At 39.2% G+C, this 27141-nt stretch overlaps 1 protein-coding gene across 2 annotated transcripts; it reads right to left on the bottom strand.

Annotated features, from left to right (window-relative positions):
• pcf11.S (PCF11, cleavage and polyadenylation factor subunit S homeolog) lies at positions 1 to 27141 on the bottom strand. Of its 2 annotated transcripts, XM_018250384.2 has the most exons (17): positions 26731 to 27141; positions 21067 to 21192; positions 19059 to 19244; positions 17048 to 17230; positions 15073 to 16127; positions 13128 to 13314; positions 12905 to 13043; positions 12581 to 12805; positions 9947 to 11580; positions 8464 to 8599; positions 7864 to 7980; positions 6819 to 6939; positions 6255 to 6438; positions 4889 to 5044; positions 4580 to 4672; positions 1679 to 1714; positions 1 to 444 (listed from the first exon to the last, which is right to left on the bottom strand). In XM_018250384.2, the coding sequence occupies exons 1-17, from the start codon at positions 26899 to 26901 to the stop codon at positions 241 to 243; spliced, it is 4953 nt and encodes a 1650-aa protein (XP_018105873.1). In that variant the 5' UTR covers positions 26902 to 27141; the 3' UTR covers positions 1 to 240. The 2 variants fall into 2 exon arrangements, with proteins under 2 accessions (XP_018105873.1, XP_018105872.1); XM_018250383.2 differs by having other exon boundaries at positions 12581 to 13043.

The following is a 27141-nucleotide window of genomic DNA, read 5'->3' as shown; positions in this document are numbered from 1 at the left end:
TATATCAAAAATAGTTTTATTTATAACTTACAGTGCGAGTCTTCCATACAATTTCATTCTCTGCACACATTACACAATCTCCACACATGTAACTGTGCAGGCGTAAGAAATTCAAATACAAAAATGTATTCAGTAAGCAAATTAGAGCCGGGGTCCCTGCCCCGGGTTAGGAGTTCTTAGCCTTCTAAGAAGTATTATGGCAGCAGCTTTTACTGTGAAACTGTAAAAAGAAACCTTATTTTACTCTGATTCGTCGGGCTCTTTTTTAATGTCCGTGAGCAGAGGTATCTCACATGAGCTCGGGGCTTCGTTATCGGCTGGTTCTACTTTCACAGAACATGAAGGCTCGGTTACCTCCTCTTTGACCAGACTTAACATGGCATTGAGCGGGTTTTCAAGAAGAGTTTTGCTGGGAGATGGTGTGTTATCCAAGAACGACGATGTCTGGAAACAGAAAATCACAACGTTTAGTATTTAGGGGGGAAACTTTAAACAACGTGAGAACTGATAAAAAAAAAAAAAAATATAAAAACTTCTTGATCTGCCTGTGTATCAACTTTATTAGCAAACTGTTACCCACTAAGAAACCTGCAATAATTAGCATCCCCTATCATGATCTAGTTTTTAAAGGACAAATAACCTTTAAAAATAAGTGAATATAAAATTGATGAGGGGGCTAAGCACTTTAATATACATGCTCTGATGTTCTTCTGCTTAGGAATACAATTAGAAACCTTTCTCATGTCTTTCCTAAGCAGAAGAACATCAGCCTCTTTCTTTCTCCTGACAACTTCCTTGACTACTTGCTGGTCAGACTGGTGGGAAACTGACCAGCAGGTGGCGCTGTTGTAACAAAATTCATTCATATTAACAGTACATGTATCCCTTAATATCTTGGAATGAAAAAATATTAAATTATGAATGTACATTGCAAAAGTTCTTAGAATAACCCCTCATCAATTTTACATTCACTTATTTTAAAGGTTTACTTCTCCTTTAAGGAGGAAGTAAAGACAATCCCAGATATGTTCACAATCCCTTAGAATAAATGTTCATCCTGGTAACGAAGCTCCAGCTGTCCCATCAGCATGCCCAAGTCACTGCAACTGCTGGCAATACACTTTCCACCCTACCCTGCACATTCTACATTCAACTACATTAGGGATGCGCCAAATCCACTATTTTGGTGGATTCCTTGCAAAAGATTTGGCTGAATACCTTACCAAATTTGCATATGCAAATTAGGGATGGGAAGGGGAAACCATATTTACCAACTTGTTTTATGACAAAAAGGCATGTAAATTCCCTCCCCTAATTTGCATATGCAAATCAGGATTCAACCAAATCCTGCTGAAAGGCAGAATCCTGGCCGAATCCCGAATTCAGTGCATCCCTACTCTTAATGTTATCTAGCCCAGCTTTAGGTTTCTCTACATATCATCACAATGATTTTTAATTTAGTGTGAAGCCTAAATTATAGAAAGGTCTAACCGGAATCATGTTGAAGTCAATGAACAGAGAATATTCCAATCCTACAGTAAATTACGCCCATATTTTCCCTATAGGGCAATTCCAAGTTCGTGTGTTGGTTTATGTGGAGCCACCCATGATTGTAGTGGTATAACTGGAAGGGCAGTTTTGTTATCAATGCACTAGAATTAAGCAATAAAATACTTACATTTTTATAGTCATCATAGCACGATGGGTGGTAAATCTGTAACAAAAACAAATAAAGATGAGTTTTTATAATAATTCATTTATGTAACATATAAGGTACTACTAAGGCCTTTGTTCACAATCAAACATTTTAGAGCCTTTAAAGAGGTCGTTCACCTTCCAAACACTTTTTTCAGTTCAGTTGTTTTCAGATTGCTCAGCAGAAATAAAGACTTTTTTTAAATTGCTTTCCATTTTTGTTTTTATTTATCATAATTTTTCCAAAATTGAGGTTTAATTTGAATATTTCTGTCTCTGGTGTTTCAGTCTGGCAGCTCAGTGATCCAGGAGCATCTGAACTATTACAATTTGCTGCATTTACTTGATACAATTAGTTGAAACATATTTGTAGAATATTAGCAACTATTTTATCAATTGCCTGTAATGAAACTCAGGAATCCAATTCAGCAGAGACAAAGATAACAAATGTATCAACTAAATGTATCAATTTACAACAGTTACAGAGTTGGAGACCCCCCCTTCCCAGAGCTGCTTTAAAATGTGAAAAATGAAACTTTACACTTAAATATTAGAAAAATGGTCACAAATACAAAGTGATTTAAAGGATAAGTAAACCTTTAAAATAAGTGAATGTAAAATTGATGAGGGCGTTATTCTAAGCACTTTGGTAATTTACACCCATTTATTTTTCTTTAATTCCGGAATATTAAGGGATAACCTTTAAAATAAGTGAAAGTAAAATTGACGAGAGGGCTCTTTTGTAATGTACATTCATTATTTATTTTGTTTTTATTCCAAGTTATTAAGGGATACACGTACTGTTAATTTGAATGAATTTTGTTACAACAGCGCCACCTGCTGGTCAGTTTCCCACCAGTCTGACCAGCAAGTAGTCAAGGAAGTTGTCAGGAGAAAGAAAGAGGCTGATGTTCTTCTGCTTAGGAATAAAATTATAAACCTTTCTCACATCTTTCCTAAGCAGAAGAACATCAGCCTCTTTCTTTCTCCTGACAACTTCCTTGACTACTTGCTGGTCAGACTGTTCATTCATATTAACAGTACATGTATCCCTTAATATCTTGGAATTAAAGAAAAATAAACAAGTGTAAATTACGGAAGTGCTTAGAATAGCCCCCTCATCAATTTTACACGGACGTATTTTAAAGGTTAACTTATCCTTTGAAAGGGTTGAAATCAAAACATTTTTAAACCACGGTGGCGATTAAAAACTCTTTGCTGACCCAACTCGCAATGCTCAGTTGTATACCATTTACAGTATTTTGGCCTGATTTATTCTCTTACTAAGCCCCCCTAATTGATCTCAACCTCCACGTTTCAGTACAATTGTCTTCTGTGGTGCAGCTCCCAATGTTGCTTCACATCCTTTCATGTCAATTCACAAACCTGGTTGTGAGGCCACCAGAGAAGGGTGAAGGTTGGGAGAGGGAGGGATAGAGTTTGCACCCTGTGAAGATAAACTCAACCATGAAATTTAAGATTAAGAGGCACATGCATATCATTTCCTACTTGTAGCATCACATGCGTTTCCAGATAAAACACAAGTGATATTTTAGTCTGTGAATTAAAACAAGCCGTTTCACATCGCAATTACAGTGCCTCCTATTCATGCAGGTAAAACCATTAGCTACCATCATTTCAGTAAAATGTAAAGCTTTACTCCAGGTCATCACAAGTGATAGTGGCAGAGAACAATATGCAACATCATATATAAGATGATAAAATCAGTTTGCATTTCTCATATGCTCCATAAACTATAGCTGTATGGTAAACGTAGCTATTATTCAGTAATCTTAAAGGGAAACTGTCATGGGAACACTTTTTTTTTTCTTCAAAACACATCGGTTATTAGTGCTGCTCCAGCAGAATTCTGCACTGAAATCCAGTTCTAAAGCTGGTCAGTCTCTGACAAATCTTTCACTACTCTGCCTGGTTGCTAGGGTATGTGAACCCTATGTAGTGAACCCTAGCAACCTGATAGCTGCTGAAATTCCAAACTGAAGAAGTGCTGAGAAAGAGCAAAGAGCACACTTTTTATATCACATTTTGAAATCTGACATGGGGCTAGACATATAGTCAGTTTCCCAGCTGCCCCCAGTCATGTGACTTGTGCTCTGATAAACTTCAGTAACTCTTTACTGCAAGTTGGAGTAATATCACTCCCCCTTCCTCCCCCCCCAGAAGCCTAACGGGAAGGTAACCAGATAGCAGTTCCCTAACACAAGATAACAGATGTCTGGTAGATCTAAGAACAGCACTCAATAGTAAAATCCACGTCCCACTGAGACACATTCAGTTACATTGAGTAGGAGAAACAGCCTGCCAGAAGGCAGTTCCATCCTAAAGTATTGGTTCTTTCTGAAAGCACATGATCAGGCAAAATGACCTGAGACAGCTGCATTGAATCCACTATTTTGGATTCAACCGAACCCCTGAAAACTTTGTGAAAGATTCAGCCGAATATGAATTTGCATATGCAAATTAGGGGTGGGAAGGGGAAAAGATTTTTTACAAAGTCACGCGATTTCCCTCCCTGACCCTAGTTTGCATATGCAAATTAGGAATCGGTTTGGCCGGGCAGAAGGATTCGGCCGAATCTGAATCCTGCTGAAAAAAGCAGAGTCCCGAACCGAATCCTAGATTCGGTGCATCCTTACTACACACCAATATAAAAAAAATACACTTGCTGGTTCGGGAATTAAATTTTATATTGTAGAGAATTATTTGCAGTCTAATTTAGAAATAAAAACCATGACCGAATCCCTTTAACGTTCCACATCTAATTAACCTGACAATATGTAGTGTAGGATTTTCTTAAAATCATGTTGCCCCACTGGTAGAAAAAAAAAAAAAAACCCCAGCTTTCCTTTGACACGTTTTTTACCTTTTCATTCACGCGCATTGCATTTTTTAGATGCCACTCTTCCTCCTCCTCATCCCAGTACTGTTCAAACTGTTCTTGGCAAATTTCACATATCTGAAACAAAACCAATAACTCATAAAGCTCCCCGTTTATTCAATCCCCACTCAAAGCAACCATCACCATAAATAGTTAGATGCGAGTACTCGTGTAATATTTGATCATTAAGGAAAAGATACAAGTAATTAATTATTCTCCTGATCTAAACATGAACCTGTGCAACAAGATAAAACTACAAAGTTTTAAAGGGTTTTTTTTAAGAACAGAACAAACCTCATCTGCCCCTGCCGGTCCAGCTTGAACACTTTGAAATTCCTTCTCTTTAGCAGCTTCTTGAGTTTTTAGTATAACTTCCTCGTGCACCTTCTCAAAGAACTGACTCTTTGCCCGCTCCTCCAAGTCGGCTATTTCTTCAAACTCTATCCAGTCCTGGAAAGAATATAAACAATTTATCGTTTGTCAAATTTCCAAAACTCACAACAAATATGCTGCAAGTAACAACCAGGTAAAGAAACTACAAAGTGATGTTTAAGCCCAACAGACAAGCCACTCATTTTAACAACCTGGGTATAAAGAACAGAATATAAAGGGCAACATTTAATTAAATAAAACGGACTTTTCTCCAATCCCAGGTATTTTTTGCTCCAACCGAGTTTTCAAACAATAGATAATATATTGAAAATAGATTGCAGACATGAGACCTGGGGATTTCCAGAAACAAGTTTACAAAACTTGTTTGTCCCGCCCACTTTTGATGGTCACTTCCGGTTTGCAGCACCATCACTTCCAGTTTGATGGTGGTCGGCAGATTGCGGATAAGGCAGTCCAGGTAGCAGATCAAAGTGGGTAACTATGCGGTTGCTGTTCGGGTCGCTAGTCTTAGAAATTGGTTCGGTGCAGGACTTGTCAAAATTGTCAATAGGGAGTTATTTAAAAAAATTCTTTTATTTTTGAGATTCATCATACTCTGGCCCTTTAAGAACTCGAAATCAACTATTCACTAGCTAAAACCAGCTGAATTGCTGTTTAAGTGAATGGCAGATGTCCAGTGATCAATTTTGAGTTGTTTGCAGCCTTCCTGACATTCAAGGTTCTTTTCGGAGAAAAAAAACTCTAATCGAGTTTTTAAAATTCGATTCGAATTCAATTTGAGTTTACGGGTCGATCCTATTCACCAGAGTTTAAAAAAAAAAAAAAAAATCGATTTCTATAAGAAATTTTGATTGGTCGAATTGCAAGTTCATGGGAGTATCAATTTGAAATGCGACCCTTGATAAATGTGCCTCTAAATAAACCCAATAGGCTGGTTCTGCTTCCAATAAGGATTAATTACATCTTAGTTGGGATCGGATCAAGTACAGGCTACCGTTTTATTATTTATCATTACTATTATTATGATTTATCAAAGATCGAGGTGAATTTTCGAATTCAAAAAAATTCAAATTCCGAGCTATTTTTTGTGTACTTAGACCAGGGAATAGTCCAAATTCGATGAAAAAAATTCAAAAATTAGAATACCGAAATTTATCATGTACTCTTTAGACTTCGACCAATCGCCATCTAAAACCTGCCGAATTGCTGTTTTAGCCTATGGGGGGATCTCCTATTATTAATTATATGTACCATGATCAGCACTTACTTTTAAACTATAGTACCACCTCCGGTGAGTTATTTTCCTGCTAACGTCCTTCTCGGTCCTGTTTTGACGATAATGCCAATCCAGATGATCTGCGTAGATATCAGTTTGCGATTTGGTAAACCTCATGCCACAAGAATAGCACTGGATACCAGTATAGATTCTATTTATAACACTGTCGTAGCGACTGTAGTGAGAAAAGCAAGGATGTTACTTTCAGATAACATATAAACAGTGAAAACTCTACCACAGTTTGGAGAATACTGCCTACACAACCCTGAAATCAGTCTATAGCTGGTGAAAGCAGAAAAGACCAAGCTATTCACCCAGTTTTTATTTTTATACGGAACAATTCCTATAAAAATACATTGTGCTTGGTCAAATGTTATGCACAATCTTCAATAAAGGTCACGAGGGCCGAAACATTGGATGCACAAGTGATATTTCAGTAAAAATCATGGATTTAAAGATTTGGAGTGCTATTCAATTTTGAAGATTCTATCTATATCATGCGTAAGACAATACTCAAAGCACATTAAAAGTTGATGAATAATAGGTCATACATACTGTTTTAGGTCTTCCATATTAAAACTAGTGAGGTCCGGGACATCCTGATCTTCATCTGCATCTTCCTCCTCTTCTTCAACTGCAGCAGGTGCAGAAGATTCAGCTACTTCTTCAGTACATTCTATTAAAAAGAAAAAAAATGATAAGTTACAACTATGCTACTCAGGTGTGTTACTGCTGCCGTGCACTAGAACAGCTATCAGGGACTTCCACTTAAAGGAGAATTCATCCCTAACTAAAAAACCCTCCCTTACGTAGACCCCCCCCCCGAGGGAAATGCCCCCAATGCTTTACTTACCCTTCGGTGCAGATTCAGGGATCGCAGTTCACAGCAGCAATCTTTGGGGTCTTCAGAAGATGGCTGCCGTGAACTGCGATCCCTGAATCTGCACTGAGGGGTAAGTAAAAAGTTTGGGGCATTTCCCGTGGGGGATCTATGTAGGGTAGGGTTTTTATTTTTAGTTAAGGGTTGAATTCTCCTTTAAGCCATTGTTAAGTAATTTCAGCAGCAAACATTGCACTTTAAAAGGATGGTTCACCTTTACGTTAACTATTTGTAAGTTATAGAATGTCATACTCCTAGCAACTTTGCAATTGGTCTTAATTTTTTTTCCCCATCTGCTATTCCTATTCCAGTCTCTCATTCAAACCACTGCCTGGTTGCTAAGGTAAACAACATCCTAGCAACCAGCCAGCTGCTGAAATTCCAAATGTCCATACAAGTGCAAATTTAAGTTACTTACTCAGCACCTTCAGACCAAGCTGGCAGCTTATCTGCCTATGGGTTCGTCCCAATAGCCTTTCTGATAGATCTGAATATAAAGTGCCCATATCTATATCACAGAAAGGTTTATATCAAAAACGATATAGGTCCCAAGGCCTCAGAGTAAAAACAAAATTAATTTATAGATATTCACATTTAAAAAAGTATCCAGTACATACTACATATCTATATCAGGCAGGTCAAAATATCCTATTGGACAGGAACAGTCCTATCCCAGGGCAAGCTCAGTAGGTTTCCATTACATACACAACAAATACTTACGAGTAGATGATTCCTTGGGTGTAACTTTCATAAGTATTCCTGTTGAAAGCAGCTTCGAGAATAACTCATTAACATCAAGCTGTCCCAAGTGATTTTCAGGAAATGGAAATGAACCACCTAAAAATAAGAAATTGCAAACACAGTTAAATTACTAATGAAGATCATAAGGCAATCTTAAATCACCAATATGAAAGTCATTACATGACCTAAACAGTAAGAACAATGAGGAATATAGATTACATTCTACGTGACCCATTAAATTCCATATCAGGCTGATGCAATCAAATCATAATGGGTTGTCGGGAGAGAGAATTGCATCAACCTGCTTGATTTTCAGATATCCCAAAAACTTGAGTATTCGTAATCCAATCTAATACAGTACAATTTCTTCAAAATAAAACGCAGGTGCAATAAGATCTTAAGCAATTCCTAGGATGCAAAGTGGCTTCCCAACCTGATTTGGATCCCTAAGAAAAAGGTGAAGAAATGCAGTATGGGCATTCACAGTGTCTAAGTGTTAGAAGTAAAACAAAATTTACAATTCAAAACCTTATTAAAAAAAGAAAAAAGGAAAGTGGTTTAAAAAGAAAAAATCTTTACCTGGCTGAACAAAAACTCCTCCTGCAGGCCCCTGTGGGGGAACATAGTTCTGATCTAGACTTGAAAATGCTGGCTGAGACATTCCAGGAGGTTGAGATATTCCTGCAGGCTGAGACATTCCTCCTAATGGTCCAAACTTAAAAAATATAAATATATGAGAGATTAAGGACACACCTGTAGTTGCAATACATAATACTTAAGTATAACTGCAAAAAGATTGCCAGAACAATCTTGAGGCAACTTGAACCTTACATTTTAAAGTGATACTGACACTAAAAGACGACTTTTCAAAACATGAACGTACATTCAAAGTTACCTAAAGTTTGTGCTGACTTTCTTTGTCGATATCTATGCTTTGTTAGTAATTGTGGCTTTAAAAGAATTGAACGTACATTCAAAGTTACCTAAAGTTTGTGCTGACTTTCTTTGTCGATATCTATGCTTTGTTATTAATTGTGGCTTTAAAGGAATACTATCATAGGAAAATCTAGTAAATTTAGTTTAGGTAAATCTTAAACAACTGGACTTGAATTGAAGACGTTTCACTACTCATCCGAGCAGCTTCTACAGTTCAACTGACTGGTGTCAAAACACATCAGTTAATAGTGCTGCGCCAGCAGAATTCTGCACTGAAATCCATTTCTCAAAAAAGCAAACATTTTTTTATATTTCATTTTGAAATCGGATATGGGGCTAGACATGTCTGTTTCCCAGCTGCCCCCACTCATGTGACTTGTGCTCAGATAAACTGTAGTCACTCTTTAATGCTGTACTGCAAGTTGGAATGATATCAATCCCCCCAGCGGCCTAACAACAGAACAATAGGAAGGTAACCAGACAGTAGCTCCCTAACACAAGATAACAGCTGCCTGGTAGATCTAACAGCAGCACTCAATAGTAAAATCCAGGTCCCACTGAGACACATTCAGTTACATCGAGTAGGAGAAATAACAGCCTGCCAGAAAGCAGTTCCATCCTAAAAATACACTTGTTGGTCCAGGAATTTAATTTTATATTGTATTATTGAATAATATGCAGTGTAAACAGCGCAATTTATAAATAAAAACTATATTATAAAAATAATGACAGTTCCTACACCTGACTTTTATCAGGCCAACTGTCCCTTCAAAATGTGAACAAACTAATGCTGCACAAATATGGCAGCGCCCTCACAGAGGAACATTGGGGATATGATAGGTAATGTAAATGCATCAGGGAAATACTTTTATTGCAAAATTATAACAAGCATGCAAAGACAATATGTTATGATAGATGTGATAGATGTAAAAAATGGCTTAATTTCTGGTGTCAGTATCTATTTAATTATATTTATCTACATAAGATAGGCAGATATAGTAACCCATAGCAGTATTTGCTTTCATTAGGTAAACTGGAATGCATGAGCCCACCCAAAGTTGCACAAAGTATCCATGGGAAATGTAGAAAAGATAGCAGAAATTGCAGAATTTTTTTCTACACTTACCTGTTGGCTTGCTGTCAAGTTTCCTACAGGAAGGTTATTAAAGTTTGAAAACTGTGGTCCTTGGGAATTCGGATTGTTATCATCGAAATAAGGCCCAGATGGTCTAGGAAGCTGGTTTGGAAAAGACTGCACTCCAGGACCAGAAGGTCCAGCAAAATTTGGTCCCTGTGGCAAGTCAAACCTTTGTTCGGGCCGCTGAAGTGGCATTCCTTGTTGCTGCATTCCCTGAGGCGGCATTCCTTGTGCCTGCATCCCTTGAGGTGGCATTCCTTGTGGCTGCATTCCCTGTGGCACTATACCCTGATGGGGCATTCCTTGTGGTTGCATCCCCTGAGGGGGCATGCCTTGTGGCAACATGCCTTGTGTCTGCATCCCCTGGAGGGGCATACCTTGTGGTTGCATACTCTGTGGCTGTCCATGGAAATGGTTCTGAGGGTCACCATAAGGACCAGTTTGTCCAAAAGGTGGAGCATTTTGCCTTATGGGTGGATGAATATTATCAAAGCGTGGTCCTTGACTCATTTGAAGATCAAATCTAGGTTGCTGATTTGGGCCATCAAACCTTTGTGGCATAGGACCATCAAACCGCGGTTGAACCTGCATTGGTCCATCAAACCGTGGAGGTGTTTGATGTCCTGGTGGGCCTTCAAATCTTTGGCAGGGTTGTCCAGGCAGATCAAACCTTTGAATATGAGGTGGTTTACTGTCAAACCTATTAACGGGTGTTCCATCAAACCTTGGTCTAATCTGCCCCATTGGCCCATCAAACCTCATTAAGGGTTGCGGACGAGGTCCACTGTCAAATCGCTGAGGCGGATTCACTTCAAATCTTGGACCAACCAGCCCTTCAAACCTCACTGGTTGCCTCATTGGCTGTTCAAATCTCATAGGCTGACATGGTCCACCCTCAAACCTTTGCTGCATTAATGGTGGTCTAGGAGAGCCATCAAATCTTTGTGGACCTTGTGGACCTACTACTCCGTCAAATCTTTGAGGGCCTAATGGCTGCATTCCCTCAAATCGTTGAGGACCCATTGGTTGCCCAGGGGCTCCTTCAAATCTTAATGCTCCCAACTGTTGACCTGGGGGTCCTTCAAATCTTGCTGCATTCATTGGCTGACCTGTAGGGCCCTCTAATCTTTGCATTGCCATAGGCTGGCTTGATACTATAGCTTGATTTTGCACGCCTTCATATTTCTGCATACCTTGCTGACCCTGCCGATTCATACCATCAAACCGTGTGTTCTCAACTTGGTTGGCACCCATACCATCAAAATGGGAATCAACTGGTTGTCCTGGGACTACATCAAAGCGCTGAGATCCGACCTGATTTACTGATGCACCATCAAATGGCATGCATGCATTTACCGGAGAACTTTCCCTAACGTTTGCAACACTGGAAGGCTCTTCAAAAACTTTCATGATAGGGGCATCTCCTCTGTTAACAGGTATATGTGGTGGGATATCAAGTAGTGGTCTCCTCTCTTCCATCAGAGTGTTCTTTTGATTTGAATTGTTGCCACTCATCCTGGAATCTGCACTTTCCCCGTAAGGAACTGCTTCAGATTCATCGTACATGGGTACGGAGTGTGGGAATCGTTCAGTAAACACAGATCTCTGTTCCTCTCGTGAACCTGGGGCGAAGTGAAATGCAAAATAAATTTGTTTGCGCACACATGCATTAAGCCAGACAGCAGTAGCTAGAAATATTAATTTAACTGAGAAGCCCTGTGTATATCAAGCTTCTTCACATCACAAAGGCTATCAAAGACTACATTTAAAGAAAAGTTTGCGTATACAGAGGGTTCTTCGGTGGAGAGGTGGATTTTTTTTTAATATTTCTAAATTAAAAACATGCAAAAAGTTACTTAGCACAAGCCCTATTCATTAAGCCAATGGTGAAAGTTTGTACTGCCCATTTACACTATGCATACTCCCTACCACAAATTAGAAAAACACTGCCTGACAAACTGGTTTTATTAGAGCAACCAATTTAAGAAATCAAGGTTATTTAAGGGGAACTATTGAGAAAATTAAATTTAAGCTTCCTCATATTGAAATAAACTTTCTAAATACAAAGCTTATCTTCACTTTTTCCAATCTCAGCATCTGTTTCTCCTCATTCTATCTTCTAGCAGGGGTTGGGTGTCAGATGAATAATCCAATATATCTTATGGGGGGGGCTCTTTCCAAGCGGATGTATAAAAGCTCACTCAAATAATTGATTCCAGTACAAACAAAATCTAACAAAACTGCCTTTCGCACAAATCCTGCATGTAGAGAGACATGATGTCTGGTGAGTTTAATAGAGTGAGCTCCAATACATCTAGGCATAAAGAGCACCCCTATAAGATATATTGGATCTAACATTCAACTGCTCATGAAGACAGAATGAAGAGAAACAGATGGTGAGAGGAATAGTGAAGATAAACTTGATTATTTCAGAAATGGCACATCATTTTTAATTGATTGTATTTATAAAGTTTCTTATTTCCGTATGATGAAGTTTATATTGAATTTAAATTTTCGCGATAGTTCCCCTTAAATAAAAGGAGCATATTAAACTTCCCATATAGAGGTAGTGTGGTCTGTATCTGAAGGTAGTATTTAGAGCTAAACCTTACAACAACGTACCTTTGGGAAGTTCCAGCTGATCTTTGTGCCTTCTATAACCATCGTGTGCATCATCTGGATGCGGTCTAGTCACAGGTAAAGGGGAATGCCTTTGTCTTTCAGGAAACGGTTCATTTCTTTCAGGCACACCGCCTTCCGTTCTCCCACCATGTTCTGTGTCTCTGCCTGAGTGCACCATTTCTTCAAGCTCTAAGTCCAGATATTCTGGATCCACATATTCTCCGTCTGAAAATGCATGCTGAACTTGAGTCCTTTTCAGTTTTGCTTTATGCTCATAATAAGTCATTTCTTCGTTAGAAAGCAGAGGTTTCTTGCTTAACCCACCTTTGTTTTCCTCGGTGGGGCTATCCCATACACTACATCGCTGTTTTTCTTCTTGGTACTGGAAGAGTTGACGTATTTGATGTACCACCACAAGAAGCTCATCGTGTGTAATTTCTCCCAAGGAAAAGCGTTCATTTGCCTAAACAAGGATATAGCAGGTCAGCTCATTCCATACAATGTATGTATCGCTTAAGTATACATTATTCATTTTCGTCAGAATTACCTTTTTCAGCAACTCTGCTTTGCTTGCACTTGTTAATTCTTTAGGTATTTTTAGATCAGCATCAACACTTAACCAATGCTGCTGTTTTGGAGTCCGAGGAGAGGCAACTTCTTTTGAACTATTTTGCCAACTATTATGCCTCTGATAGGGGGGGCGGATACTCTGATGATGGTCTTTATTCTGAGAACTGAGAAATAGAACGATTATATAAAATATTTACATGTATAGGTATGATTTACCATTATATACACACAGGAACCTATTTTTTTTTTTTACATCAAAAGGACCAGTTAAGTCATAGAATTTATTTTACATGGAAAACGCAGAGAGCCTATTTTAAAACATTGCAAAATGTTTACATTAAACAACAATCCACCTGCAAACAGACATGTACAAAGCCAAAAAGGCTATGTAAAAATGGGCTGTAGGATGCACAACTTTTGAACTAAAGGCGTGCGGAGCTCGTATGTTGATTATCTAGATATGCTACCAATCTCTCATATCTGTTAATTAGTAAGTAAGCAATAAGTTGAAAAATGAAAGCCTGTCCAATTTAACAGACTGTATACCCGCAATTTCTACATTAATCAACATGAGCAAGGTATTAGTGATGTGCAGGCCGGCCCGATACCCACAGGTCAGGCGATTTTGCAGTCCGGGTTGAGCTCTTCTTCCTGCTCTGCCCGCCACATCACACTGACGGCTTTCAACTTCATCTTTTATAGACGTGCGCCCCACCCCTTTTGCAACGTCATCGGTGGGGCGGTGCAGGGCTATAAACGAAAGCCAGACTTGGGCGGGTGGAGGAAGGGTTAGCTTCGGGAGTGGGTCAGGGTTTACCCAACCCGCACATCACTACAAGGCATATTAAAGGAAAACTATACCCCCCCAAACAATGTAGGTCTCTATTAAAAGATACTGAGTAAAACAGCTCATGTGTAAAACCGTGCTTCATGTAAATGAACCATTATCATAATAATATACTTTTTTAGTAGTATGTGCCATTGGGTAATCATAAATAGAAAATTGCCATTTTAAAAAATAATCGTACGATTCACTGTGCACACATACAAACCACATGTAAGGTCACATGAGCCAATAAACAGACAAGAGTCCTGCCTTTTGCTTCCTCACTTCTTCCTGTTACAGTTAGTGTTGTAGTATTTCTGGTCAGGTGATCTCTGAGGCAGCACAGATAGAGTCATGAAATGGTGGTTCAAGGCAAGAGATGTAAAAGGGCAATATTTATGTAAATATATATTCCAGTTTGGTAAGATTCTTTAATATGTCATTCAATATGATATAAACTATCTGTTGCTTAAGTATTCATTTTGGGGGTATAGTTTTCCTTTAAACAAAGCATTATATTGATAGGGGGTTAAAGGAGAATTCAACGCGAAATAAAAAAAACCCTCCCCCTACCCTGGGTAGACCCCCTCACAACAGCCTACATGTTCTCCCCCCCCCTCTGGGCAAATGCCCCTAATTTTTTACTCAACACTCCATGCAGATTCTAGCCTCTGAGTTCAAGGCAGCCATCTTCTTATTCTCCAGTAATCTTAGTGTCTGGACGGCATTTTCGGAGCATGCACAGTTGGCGTAAATTTTCGGTCACAAACCGCGCATGCACCGAAAGTCACGAAAATTTCCAAATATAACTTCAGAAAAAGACAGAAGATGGCTGCCGTGAACTCCGAGACCAGAATCTGCATGGAGGGGTGCAGATTCTGGTCTCTGGACGGGTTTTTTTATTTCGGGTTGAATACTCCTTTAATGCCTATGTGGCTGAACCCCAATGCAAATTCCTGCATGTTACTGGGAACAGAGCTATTGGTGCTGCGCTAAATATTAAAGTGTTAAAATAATTATTGCTTTGAGAAATATATTTTAAAACAGGTTACATGCAGCAACATCAAATGCCCTGGGTTTGTCACCCACTACATACTTTTTATTGTCCTCCCATCCGCTCTTCCAACGCTTGTTGGCTTGAGGCCCTTGCCAATTTTCTAGATCTGGTTTTGGCTCTGTATTGGACTTAGTAGACATTGACGATACAGGATCCTGTGGCCTCTCCTCCGACAGTCTCTTTTGCCTTCTGTTGTCTCGTACATCTGTTTTTGCAGTTCTTTTCATTCGCTCTTCCCGAGAGCTTGAGTTGAAGTCCTCCGTGTGAGATGGTTTACTTACAGGCGGACGCAATCTGCCAATTTTTGGGAGGGAATGAACAGGAGATGTGCTTCTTGGCCGTACTTTGGGTGACCTTCTATCTCTACCCTTAGGAGAGTGGGCTGGCGATCGGCTTTTTGGTGATCGTGACCTTTTTCTATTGCTGATTCTTCCAGGTTTCAATTTTTCTGGATAATTTGCAACGGGTTCATTTTTTTGCACAATGCCACCAACGGGTTTGTTTCGGTTTGTTGCTGCTCTGTGCTCCGATTTATGGTCCTCTTTCTTGTCACATTTCCGCTTCTCTTTCGGCTCACTGTCTTTATTATCAGATTTAGTGCGGAGATGCTTGTGCAGCCTTGGGTCTCTCCTATTTACTTCCAATTCCTTTACATTCTCCACACCTTGAGATTTCTCTCTCACATGAGGCAATTTAGCTTTGAAAGGAGACTGTGATTTGGATCGATCTTTAAGTTCAGATTGCACAGATTCTCGCTTAGGTAGCTTTTCATTAGACTTCGACTTTTCAGGCTTTGCAGAAGCATTTGCTTTATCATTTAAAAGAGGTTTAATAGGCTTTAGATCTGGCATATTTGTGATGTTGGTTTTCGCCTCCTTTTTGTGCCCTAGATCTTTCATGTGGGCTGAATGTTGATTTTCTTTAACAAGGCGAGGATCTCTACTTGGCGCAGGCATTTTTTCATGGGGTTTTTCAATGGGCTGAGAAAAAGGAGGAATTTTGATCTTTTCAAAATTCTGAGAAACAGGCTGTGGGGCCTTAACTGGCATGTGTGGAATTTTTGGGGTGACAACTGGTTTTGAGGAGGAAAGTGCCTAAAATGAAATTAACAATTTATCAAATACAGAACAATAGTTCTATGTTATAAAGAAATTACATTTTACAGTAGTGCTAATCATCTGCATAGTGAGTGAAACATCTAATACACATCAGATCTTTTACATGGAAAACGTATCCAAAAAAAAGATAGAAGAACCAGCATTGCCATTCACAGAACAGCTTATTACAGAGACATTTGCCTGACCATTTCTAAGGCAAATAAATCAGTCAACTGAAACCCAATGAAATTATTTTGATTTGAAATACGGTAAGTAAAAAAACTATTGCTATTGGTAACTACCAGTGGTATATGGAGTGAATTTATATTATAATAATGTCAGTGATCTGTGGAACCCATAAACTTTCCCTAGAGATCTTCTCCAGACTCGCAGGTCCTTCGGAGTACAACTGTCCCAAGTGAAGATACAACACTGAGGGATTATGGTCTTCAAGCCAACAAATGGGCACATTTCTTATACTCAATCCAAAAGATGGAAAGAATAAACAGATCTGTTTAGGAGTAATCTGGACTCACACAGATAGTGTAATAAGAGTCCTGTTTGCCTAGTCTTTCATTATGGACAATTAGGAATGGTATGCGTTACAGGATTCGATATTCTATCTTAAAACTTGATACAACATACTAAACACCATCTCATTAATCCATATTGTTAGATGTTCATGCAGGCAAGCTACTGCAAAATTAGAGATTGCATCCTGGCGATAACCTACCATACTATGACTGATAGGCAAGTCACTCTAGTTTTAGAAGCAGCTGGAGAATCAAAGGATTAACACTCTTGGAATAAAATCTTTCCCACACAGGGGTCACACTACTCCACAACTGAATATTGACAGTTAAGACTGGAAAATATAAAAAAAATGGCAGCTAATTGTTCCCATTCCTCTAACTTACCAGCTGTTCTCTTGTCTGTTCAAGTTCAAGCTCCAACTTCTTTTGTTGAAGCTCTAATAACTGTTTTTGCTTCACCAGCAGCTGTTGCCTTATTAACTGCTCTTGTGACAGTTGCTTTTGTACCTCAGGGTTAGCACGAGGTGGCACAGCACTTGGCACTTTAGCTGGCGGTGTTTCCTCTGGCTGTTAAAAAAAAAAAACATTTTTTAAAAATGTAGATTTTACACATGGACAGATTTACAGGGTGTGCTTACAGTTCATTTACATGTATCTTGAAGGCCAGTGACAAGAGGGAAAAAAAAACAAAAAAACATTTACACATTGTACTCATTTAAGCTGCACCATTGAAAACCCAATTTTTAGAATATTGGTATTAGCAAATACCTGAACAGTTTGCAATGCCACTGGTAATGGGTGTCCAAGGCTCTTGGCACATACAGTAGTTTCTCCATGGTGGGGTAACCAATCTGAAACACTGTCATGACATCTATGTATCATAACACAAATCCGCATGTTTTCCCTGCAAGCACCAGTGACAAAGTGATTGCACCACTTAATATGAATCTTTCACTGGCAGTGACATACACGTGTGCTTCTCTGCAGCATTTTAATGCTCATGTGCCATAGGTCGAATGTTACTCAACATTTTAAAGTCAACAAGAGTCAGTCTGGGAACTCAATTATAACAAGCAGGCAGGAGCCATTCTGTGGACACTGTTATTAAGACAAGTCTTGCATCATCTCAGAATCTTGTTTGTGCACCAGAATGGGGGACCTGATGTCCATCCCCCATGTCCTGGTTACACAATTAAATGTTGATAACTAGGGGAATGTGGGGAGAGCAGTGACATCTAGGAAGTGCTGAATGGAAATTTAAAGTAATAGTCTGCCCCGCCTCAGGAGTGGCAGACAATATTTGATTGACAGCTAAGCTTTTTAAATGCGTTATTATAGCTATGAATGCTTTAATAAAAAATAAAAAAGAATTTGTATTTTATGTTTAATTTGATAAGGACTTTTATTATACCGATTTTTATGTCTGGGTGAAAGGTCCACTTTAACACTTGGAATCGCTACCTATTCATTTCAATGGTAATTACGTAGAATTGTGGGCATAGCCAGACTAGAACACAGTAGGTTGGAAAAGCTTGCTGTCTTTCTTCGAGTGAAATAACTGGAAGTGAGATTGGCAATTGCAACTGAAACAGACAAGAGATTGACCATATTGTTGCCCAACTGCTGAGCAATGTGGTTACAGCACATACTATGCGTCAGACAAAGAAAATGATGACCCCACAGTTGTTTCTATATACGCAGACATTTTATTGCCAAAGCACCCATCAAGCTGTTTGCTAAACGTTCTAATAATGAGTGCTGTTTGAACAGTAAATAAATTTATTATATACAGAGTTATGCAACCAAAGACCGTTCACCATAACTGTGTAATTATTGCAATAAATCAGAAATACACTTTCCATTGTTCTAGATCAGAGCAGATCAAATAAAATTCTGTTACAGTGTTAGAGCAAAGTCTCTGGGCTTAAAGAAACAATTCAGTGCAAAAATAAAAACTGGGTAAATGAATAGGCTGTGCAAAATAAAAAAGCTCTCTAACTCAGTCAGTCAGCGACTGTAAGGGGGGCCACATGGGACATAACTTTTTAGTGAGTTTGTAATTGATCCTTAGAATGCAACTCAGATTCAAAAGCAACAGTTATGGCCCATTAGGGTCATAAATCAAGTCACTGATTGGTTACTGCCTGGTAACCAATCAGTGGAAACTAAGAGCTGAAAAGCAGGATTCTGGCTGTTAAGATATCCAGTCACTTCAGACTTTATAGATTACATTTTTGACTAACTATATTAAAACAAACAAAAAAAAAAAAGTTTATTTTTACACGGAACATTTCCTTTAAACCTGTTAGTTTACACAGTAACATGTATAAACCATGCTAACCTAACCAATCCATACATCACAGGGTCCCATGAAGCATTTCGGTTATATACTTACTTTGTTCAGGAATTTAGGATTCACATGGATACTAGAAGTGTTCACATTTGGGGGCAGAGGCTTAATTGGCCAGGCAGGATCTATTTGGTTGACTCTGACATCAAGTGCATACAATTTCTTTGATGGAAATAATTCATCCCATGTCGAACGCAACTTAAATAAACTTTTCCTAGTGTTTTCATCCACCTAAAAACAGAACAATGCCTTGTCTTGACAATTTACTACACAGAAATTGACACTTTTGTTTCTACATTTAAAGTACTGTTATAAAATGAATCATCTACAGTTGAGTTTAATGTAGTTATACAGAATATTAAGACTAAGAAAAAAAAAACATTTCAAAAGGTAGAAAAAAAAATTAGGGTGCACTGAATTCATAATCTTTGGATTCACTAGAAGACTGAATATTCCAAAAAAAACCCACAAAAAACCCACCCTAATATGCATATTCAAAGTTAAGTGGGAAAAAATGCATCGCTTTAGAATAAAAATGGTCATGCTCAGTTGTGCAGAGCTTGAAAATCAGATTTTAAAGGGGTTGTTCACCTACCAAAAAAATATTTTTACTCGAGTTGTTTACTCACTATAAACAAACACTTTTTTCAGTTGCTTTCTCTCTTTTATTTTTTAACGGTTTTCCAAAATTGACGTTTTCGGGAAAACTCTGGTGTTTCAGTCTGGCAGCTCAGTGATCCAGGAGCATCTGAGCTTACAATTTGCTCCATTAGTTGATCCATTTCTCAGCAGTATCTGTGGAATATTAGCAACTATTGTATCAATTCTAACAGTTGCCTTTAATGAAACCCAGAGATTCTGCTAAGCAGGCACAAAGATTCATTTATTAACAGTTAAAGGAGAATTCTACATGTAATAAAAAAAAATGCCCCATTTTTTTACTCGACCATCTGTGCAGATTCTGGCCTCGGAGTACACGGCAGAAATCTTCTTTCTTCAATCTCTTCCGGCACATGCGCAGAAGTACATTTCCGGTCCCGAACCACTGCGCATGCGCCGATAGTAATTACCAAAAATTCATATTTCTGGACTTCCGGTAATTTTCTCAACTTTTGACAAATGCGCAGTTGTTCTGGACCGATAATTTACTCCAACCGTGCATGCCCCGAAAATGCAGTCAATACACGAAGATTACCGGAGACTAAGAAGAAGGCTGCCGTGAACTCTGAGGCCAGAATATGCACGGACGGGTGAGTAAAAAATGAGGGGTATTTGCCCCGGGGGGTTTATTACAGGTTGAATTCTCCTTTAAAGAGTCGGCTACCCCCCACCCTGTCACAAAAACGGTCACAAATAGAAAGTAATTGGAAAGTCTTTATTTCTGGAGAACTGTCTGAAACTGAAAAAGAGTGTTTGTAGGTGAACAACCCCTTTTAGGGTTCCAACTTGACTGAATCCTTCAAAAATGGTTAGGATTCCGCAGAATCAAACAGCAAATTCTGGATTCAGTGCATCCCATATGGATTGGCCAATGTATGACTCAGAGTGGACAAAACATTCTCTTACAGTAGTCATGGCCCCACAAGATGCTGTAAACTAAAACCTCTAGAAGAAAAGTTAGGGGGGGTGCAATTTAGCATTTTTTCCTAGCGGATTAATTAGAGCTCACACGACGAATTGCAGTACAAAAAATCTAACAAAAGAACTGCCTTTTGCACAAATCCTGCATGTAGAGAGACAATGTCTGGTGATTTAATAGAGTGAGCTCTAATACATCTTCTAGGCAAAAAGAGCCCCCCCTATAAGATATATTGGCTCTAACAGTCAATGAATATCTGACACCCAACTGCTGTATAAAGAAAGAAAAACAGATGAACAGTGAAGAAACTTGATTTCAGATTTTTTAACCGATTGTATTTATGTTTCTTATTTCAGTATGATGACGAAAAAAAAAAAAACACCACTTCTCTGCATGGATCAAACCAACAGCTGTAAGGTGAAATCGCCTATTTCCTAGTTTAAAAAATAAAGCCTACGGTTCATTAATTTATACCTTTTCAAACACACAAACAAATGTGGTAACTAGGTTTTTGGCAAATGCAGCAAGATAGTCTCTCCCGACATTTTTAACAATGGAATCCATTAGATACAAAACCGGAAGCTTCTCCGCAGCCGCAGCCTAAATAAAAAGAAAGCTGATAAGTTTAATAAGACAAACACAAAGTCCTCATATGAGCCAATCTGTATACCAACCAACATGGGTTTAAATGGGCCAAAAGCCACACGGTCCAAATAGGCAGAATCATTTAGGGTACATAAGTGTTTAAAGGAGGTGGAAAAAAGTGTTACCATTGTTACTGCATCCACTTGTGTCAGAAATATCCTTTTTTAATATTGCACAAAATTTGCATTCATATTTTTTTTTTCCAACAAGCCAACAGCAGAATTCTGTTCAGAAACTCCCAAGTTGAGAGGCAAGAGGAAACATAAGCCGTATCTCCATACTTGTGGGTGGCTTACAGCTTCATACAATCGGGGAACTGTTGAAGTCATTCATTTTTTCCCCCTTTTCCCAAAATAAAATTGTCCATATGTAGAAAATCGTATCCTTTTTATTTATTTTTTAATGTTCTGACACCGGTTTAGATGCTGTGGGGAAAAAAAAGTTACACCCAACACACCAGAGACACTCTTCTTGATTATTTTGTTTCCCCATATACCAGGGATAAATGAATTCACCAAATCTGACACCTGCAAAGTGGACACGGCTACAGTTCTTTATCATATGAAAAAAAAAAGACCGGACAAATTTGAAAAATATATATTTTTTTGTAAAAATAAAAAATTTGCTGGTTGACACAGTGAGGAAAAATGTGTGCAGAAATGAGAATTGGTTAATTGTAGGTTTTATGAGGTCTTGGTGATTAGCTAATGAGATGTTGCTGCCATAAGCTGCAGTGTGTTGCTACATGACCCCATGTTGCTACATGAAAAACACACAAGGAACCACTTAAAGTGATACTGACAATTTTATTTTCAAATATTAATCTACATTAAAAGTTACCTATAGGTCGTGTTGATCGTTTTTTGCCGATAGTTCTGTTTTTGTAAGTAATTGTTAGTTGAAGTTCCTAAACCTGACTGTTCTCAGTTTGTCAGTTAAAGTTTCTAATGCTAACGGACTACTACTACTGCACAAATATGGCAGCCCCCGATAGAGGAACAGGGTAGTAAGAAAGGTCATGTAAAAGCATCAGGCATATACTTTTATGGCAAAATTATAAATAGCATTCAAAGACAATGTTATGATGGCTAATAAAAAAGGGTTATTTTTTGATGTCAGTATCTTTTTAATCTCTGTTCTAACTCAACTTCAGGTAACAGTTGACGATGGCCAAGCAAAGGCTATCAAACACTATGACCAATAAGAATAAATGACTTTATAGACATTTTCGTGAATCTTGACACACCTAGAGGCCACCATACCTACATTGAGATATAAATCATTACTTTAAAAGCCCTTGATACTTGTAAACAATGTAGAATCACCAAACCCTTGTTTAAGGGTTCAATTCCTTGATACCAATTAGAGGATGAAATTAAAAGGATTAAAGGGATACTGTCATGGGGAAAAAAAAGTTTTTCAAAAAGACACTAGTTAATGAGTTCTATTTCGCAAAAGAGCAAACAGATTTTTTTGTATTTAATTCTGAAATCTGACATATCAGTTTCCCAGCTGCCCCCAGTCATGTGACTTGTGCACTGATAAACTTCAGTCACTCTTTACTGCAAGTTGGAGTGATATCACCCCCTCCCTTTCTCGGCCAGCAGCCTAACAACAGAACAATGGGAAGGTAACCAGATAACAGCTCCCTAACACAAGATAACAGCTGCCTGGTAGATCTAAGAACAGCACTCAATAGTAAAATCCAGGTCCCACATTCGGTTACATTGAGTAGGAGAAATAACAGCTGCCAGAAAGCAGTTCCATAGTAAAGTGCTGGCTCTTTCTGAAAGCACATGACCAGGCAAAATGACCGGAGATGCACCTACACACCAATATCACAACTAAAAAAAAAAATACACTTGCTGGTTCAGGAATGTAATTTTATATTGTAGAGTGAATTATTTGCAGTGTAAACAGTGAAATTTAGAAATAAAAACTACACCATAAAAATCATGACAGAATCCCTTTAATATGTTACATTTAAAAGATTGGGGGAGGGACGTGAAAGGTACAATGTAGCATCTTCTACCCAGACACTTAAAAAGTAACATGCTATTCAGCATTATTAAACCCCCCACATGTATCCTTCTTTCCCATCTGTTCAGCCATGTGGATACATCACATACGGTACATAAACAAATGGTAAATAAAAAGACAAATACATATTTGATACATTTTATTTACAGATTACAGCATACCAGTCACACAGTTCAAAGCAATTTATTAGAGGTATATTCTAGTGCTCAAGGTTACACTACACAGTGGTGCAGACAATGTACTTAGCATGACAGACCTATAAAAATAATAATAAATGTGAAACTACGGAAAAAAAAAAAAAAAAGAGAATCTGATTAAAGCAGAGCAGCATTTAAATTAAGTCTATGGCTAAAGTGGCCGTGTCTTCTCCTTAATACAACTGGAACATAGAATAAAAAATTGGGAAATGCTATAAAAGATAGAGAATTATTGCAATAGAGCAAATTTGGGGGTTATACCACAGACATTCATTCATGTTCATTGGATAGTGGATGAAGAAGGGGGTGCGACAGAAGGGGGGGGGGTTATAAACGACCGTTCCTTTTCAGGGGACCGTAATCATCCTTTGGGAAAGGGATCTGACTGGTAGTAGTAGCTTACTAATGCATTACAATCAGATCAGAACTTGGCAGGTCACCCATCTGTAAAATAGAACATTATAGACTGACAATATATTAAATCTATGGGCATAGTAAAATAACTATTAGGATGCCTTCAACAGTTAGTGAGACAAAGAAGGTGTGACCATAGATTGTGCAGACAGAACGCTAAGGGCCGTACAGATGCACAGGGAGTAGTGGGTGACTTTGTCAAACTAGCTTTGCTTCAGCTGTTCACAAATCAACACAACCCAAAACAGCCCTTTTTAATGTGAAGCCAGGAGTCCCAAATAAAGAGCAAGTAACACCAAAAACAAAGAAATGTAAATGTATTTCTAAATAAAGGGCACAAGTAGACATCTGAATTCAGTTTAAAAGATCTCCTTTGTAGCAGAGCAGGATCCTGTAGGGTCTACGTTACACGGCAGATAAATGATAAAGGAGAAAAATGGCTGAGGTCCTGGTAAGCACATGCTGCCTGTCCATACATTCCCAGCCGGCTGTCTAGGTACAATGTGTCCTATAAAGCTGACTTGGGAGACTAACCTGACTGGACAAAACCAGAAAACATGGCTAATGCTCTGATTGACAGAAAAGGCTGAATTTCCCTGAGCAGTCTGACCATGAAAACCGTGTGTGACCGTGCTAAACAGAATTTCTACCCACGTCTGCTTGCACATTTCTTACATCAGCCACTGTTACCAGTTTAGGGCAGTGACACACCAGGAGATTAATCGCTGCTTCTCTGGGCAACTAATCTCCTGCACTCTCCAGTAAAAAATAATGCAATAAGGCAATAATGTGAATCGCTGGTGGTAAAACAGGTGTCGCTCCAGTCTCCCAAAATCGCTACAAGAGTAAACATCAAGCGATTTTGGGAGACTGGAGCGACATGCGTTTTACCACCAGCGATTCACATTATTGCCTATGGGAAAGCTTTTTACTGGAGAGTGCAGGGGATTAGTTGCCCAGAGAAGCAGCGATTAATCTCCTGGTGTCACTGCCCTTAAAGGTTAGTTTACACAGGGCGTTTTGCGGAGATTTGGTCGCTTGGCGACTAATCACGTTTTTGCGGCCACCAATCTCCCCAAACGCCTTCCCTGTTCATGCGCCGGCGCTAATCACACGCGGTGGTTCGCTTTCCAAAGTCGCCAGAAGTTGCCTCACGAGGAAACTTCAGAAAACGAAATCGCTGCGTGTGATTAGCGCCGGTGGTTTTTTTTTTTTCATTTTAGCCGGCGCAGGAGGGAAGGCGTTTGGGAAGATTGGTCACTGCAAAAACGAGGCGATGGCTGGCGACCAAATCTCCCCAAAACTCCCTGTGTGAACTAACCCTAAAGGGCACCTGTTGCCAAAATATATTAATTCAAAGGGGTAATCTAAAGAATTCTGAAGTGTTCTCCGGACATGCTTATGCCTTTCAAAGCATTGTTAATCTTTAAATTAACTTTTAGTCTGATGTAGAGTGATATTCTAAGACAATTTCTATTTTTTATTATGTTTTTTTTTAACTATTTAGCTTTTTATTCAGCAGCTCTCCGGTTTAGTTTCAGCAATCTGGTTTCTACTGCCCATGTTACCCTAGCAACCCTGCATTGATTTGCGCAAGAGGCTGGAATTTGAATAGGAGAGGCCTGAATACACACTATGGTCACAATCACTTGACATTCCTAAAATCAAAGCAGCCTTGCCTTGTATATACTCCACAGGGGTCCCCTTTAACGGCTGGCAGCCACACACCCCAGCTGTAACCAGACATAATGCTATAAGGGGGGTGCATCCATAGGTGGGGGTTAAATCAAGGGTTGCCTTACAGCTTCCATCATCACACAGACAGGTTAAAGGGGTGGATCACCCTTAATGTAACTTTTAGTATGTTATAGAATGGCCAATTATAAGCAACTTTTCAATTGTCATGTTTTACTTTAAATATATAATTAGACCAACTTTTTATTATTCATATTTCAGTTCAGGCTTTCACCTATTTTTACACAGTCTTATGGTGGATATACACAGAGATCCGCTCGTTTGGCGAGTGGAGGTGGGCGATATTGGGCTGATCCGATCGCGGGCCCTAGAGCAAACTGGCGGTCGGAATGCAGGGCCGTAACAACGAATAGACGCGGCTGGGATCCAACTGGATTTTTAAGTCCTATCGATCAGGCAAGCCAGACAGAGGGCCTCATACATGCCAATTAACTGCTGAATCGGTCTTTTTTCGGCCAGTGTGTGGCCTCCTTATTTCAAATAATTGCATGGTTGATATGGTAATTTTGGACCCAAGCAAACAAACTGCAAAATTGAGACCAAAAACACAAATAATAAAAAAAAAAAAGGAATTACTGCTTGTCTTAGAATATCCCTCTCTACATCATACTTAAAGTTAAACACTAAGTCTGCCACTTTAATTCAAAAACAGTTGCAGATGATGTTCAATCTACCACTAGCAAATATGTTTGGTTTACATCTCCTTTAAATAGCCAATACCCTCTCTGTTCTAGCCTAGTACCTATATGAGAAGCCATTTGGCAGCTCCCAAACAGCACGTGGTCTGGCTCGGACTCATCACGTGCCTGGCTTGTTGGTGTTACTCGAACTTTAAAGGACAGCAGGCTGCACGTGTTCTGGGCTGTACACAGAGGGTGAACCCTGACCTGCTGCCGCAAAGAACCATGGGACAGGACACGGTGAAGGAGGCGCCTCACTTACAGGCGCCATCTTGTTTCTGTCACAGGAAACGCAGGCTGAGAGAGGAGGTGTATGAGGGCCCGGGGCCTACATGACTACAAGTGTCGGGGAGGATAAGAGGGAAAAAAGAACAAAAAAATGAAATAAATGCTTTTGTTATAAAAACCTTGGCGATTTGCGCTTCGATAAGAACGCCGATATCCTTGGCGAACTGCACGTTCTCCTCAGCCAGAATGGTCAGCATGTTGATGTGCGGCTTGCTGTTATACGTCAGGTCTTCCAGAGACGACAGGTAATCCCGACACGCGTCTTCTCTGGCATCGTCTCCCGCCGACATCTTGTCTGTCCGAGAAGCGGTGGAGGGCAACAAAAACGAATAAATTATATAAATATATATGGGCGAGAGAACGGTGTGCTGCCCCCGGACCAGAGCTTAATCCATAGGCCCCTCACACCGTATGGCACACGGCAGCACAGTCGCCAGCTTCTCCTCCTCTCCCTTCGCAAGTCTGACAAAATGGCGGCTGCGCTCAACCCTCACAAGAAAATGCCGCATGGCACGATGGGAGATCGGTTG

Source organism: Xenopus laevis, chromosome 2S (genome assembly GCF_017654675.1).
Source record: "Xenopus laevis strain J_2021 chromosome 2S, Xenopus_laevis_v10.1, whole genome shotgun sequence".
Classification (NCBI taxonomy): domain Eukaryota; kingdom Metazoa; phylum Chordata; class Amphibia; order Anura; family Pipidae; genus Xenopus; species Xenopus laevis.
The sequence above is the reverse complement of the archived record's forward strand: the minus strand, read 5'-3'. Positions and strand labels throughout refer to the sequence as shown.

Coding starts and splice junctions, on each gene's coding strand:
- pcf11.S (XM_018250383.2), bottom strand. CDS start 26,901: ATGTCGGCGGGAGACGATGCCAGAGAAGACGCGTGTCGGGATTACCTG. Junction 6,940..7,863: donor ACCCAAGGAATCATCTACTC/GTAAGTATTTGT, acceptor TCTTTTTAATAG/AATGTACTGAAGAAGTAGCT. Junction 445..1,678: donor GCTATGATGACTATAAAAAT/GTAAGTATTTTA, acceptor TTCTGTTTCCAG/ACATCGTCGTTCTTGGATAA.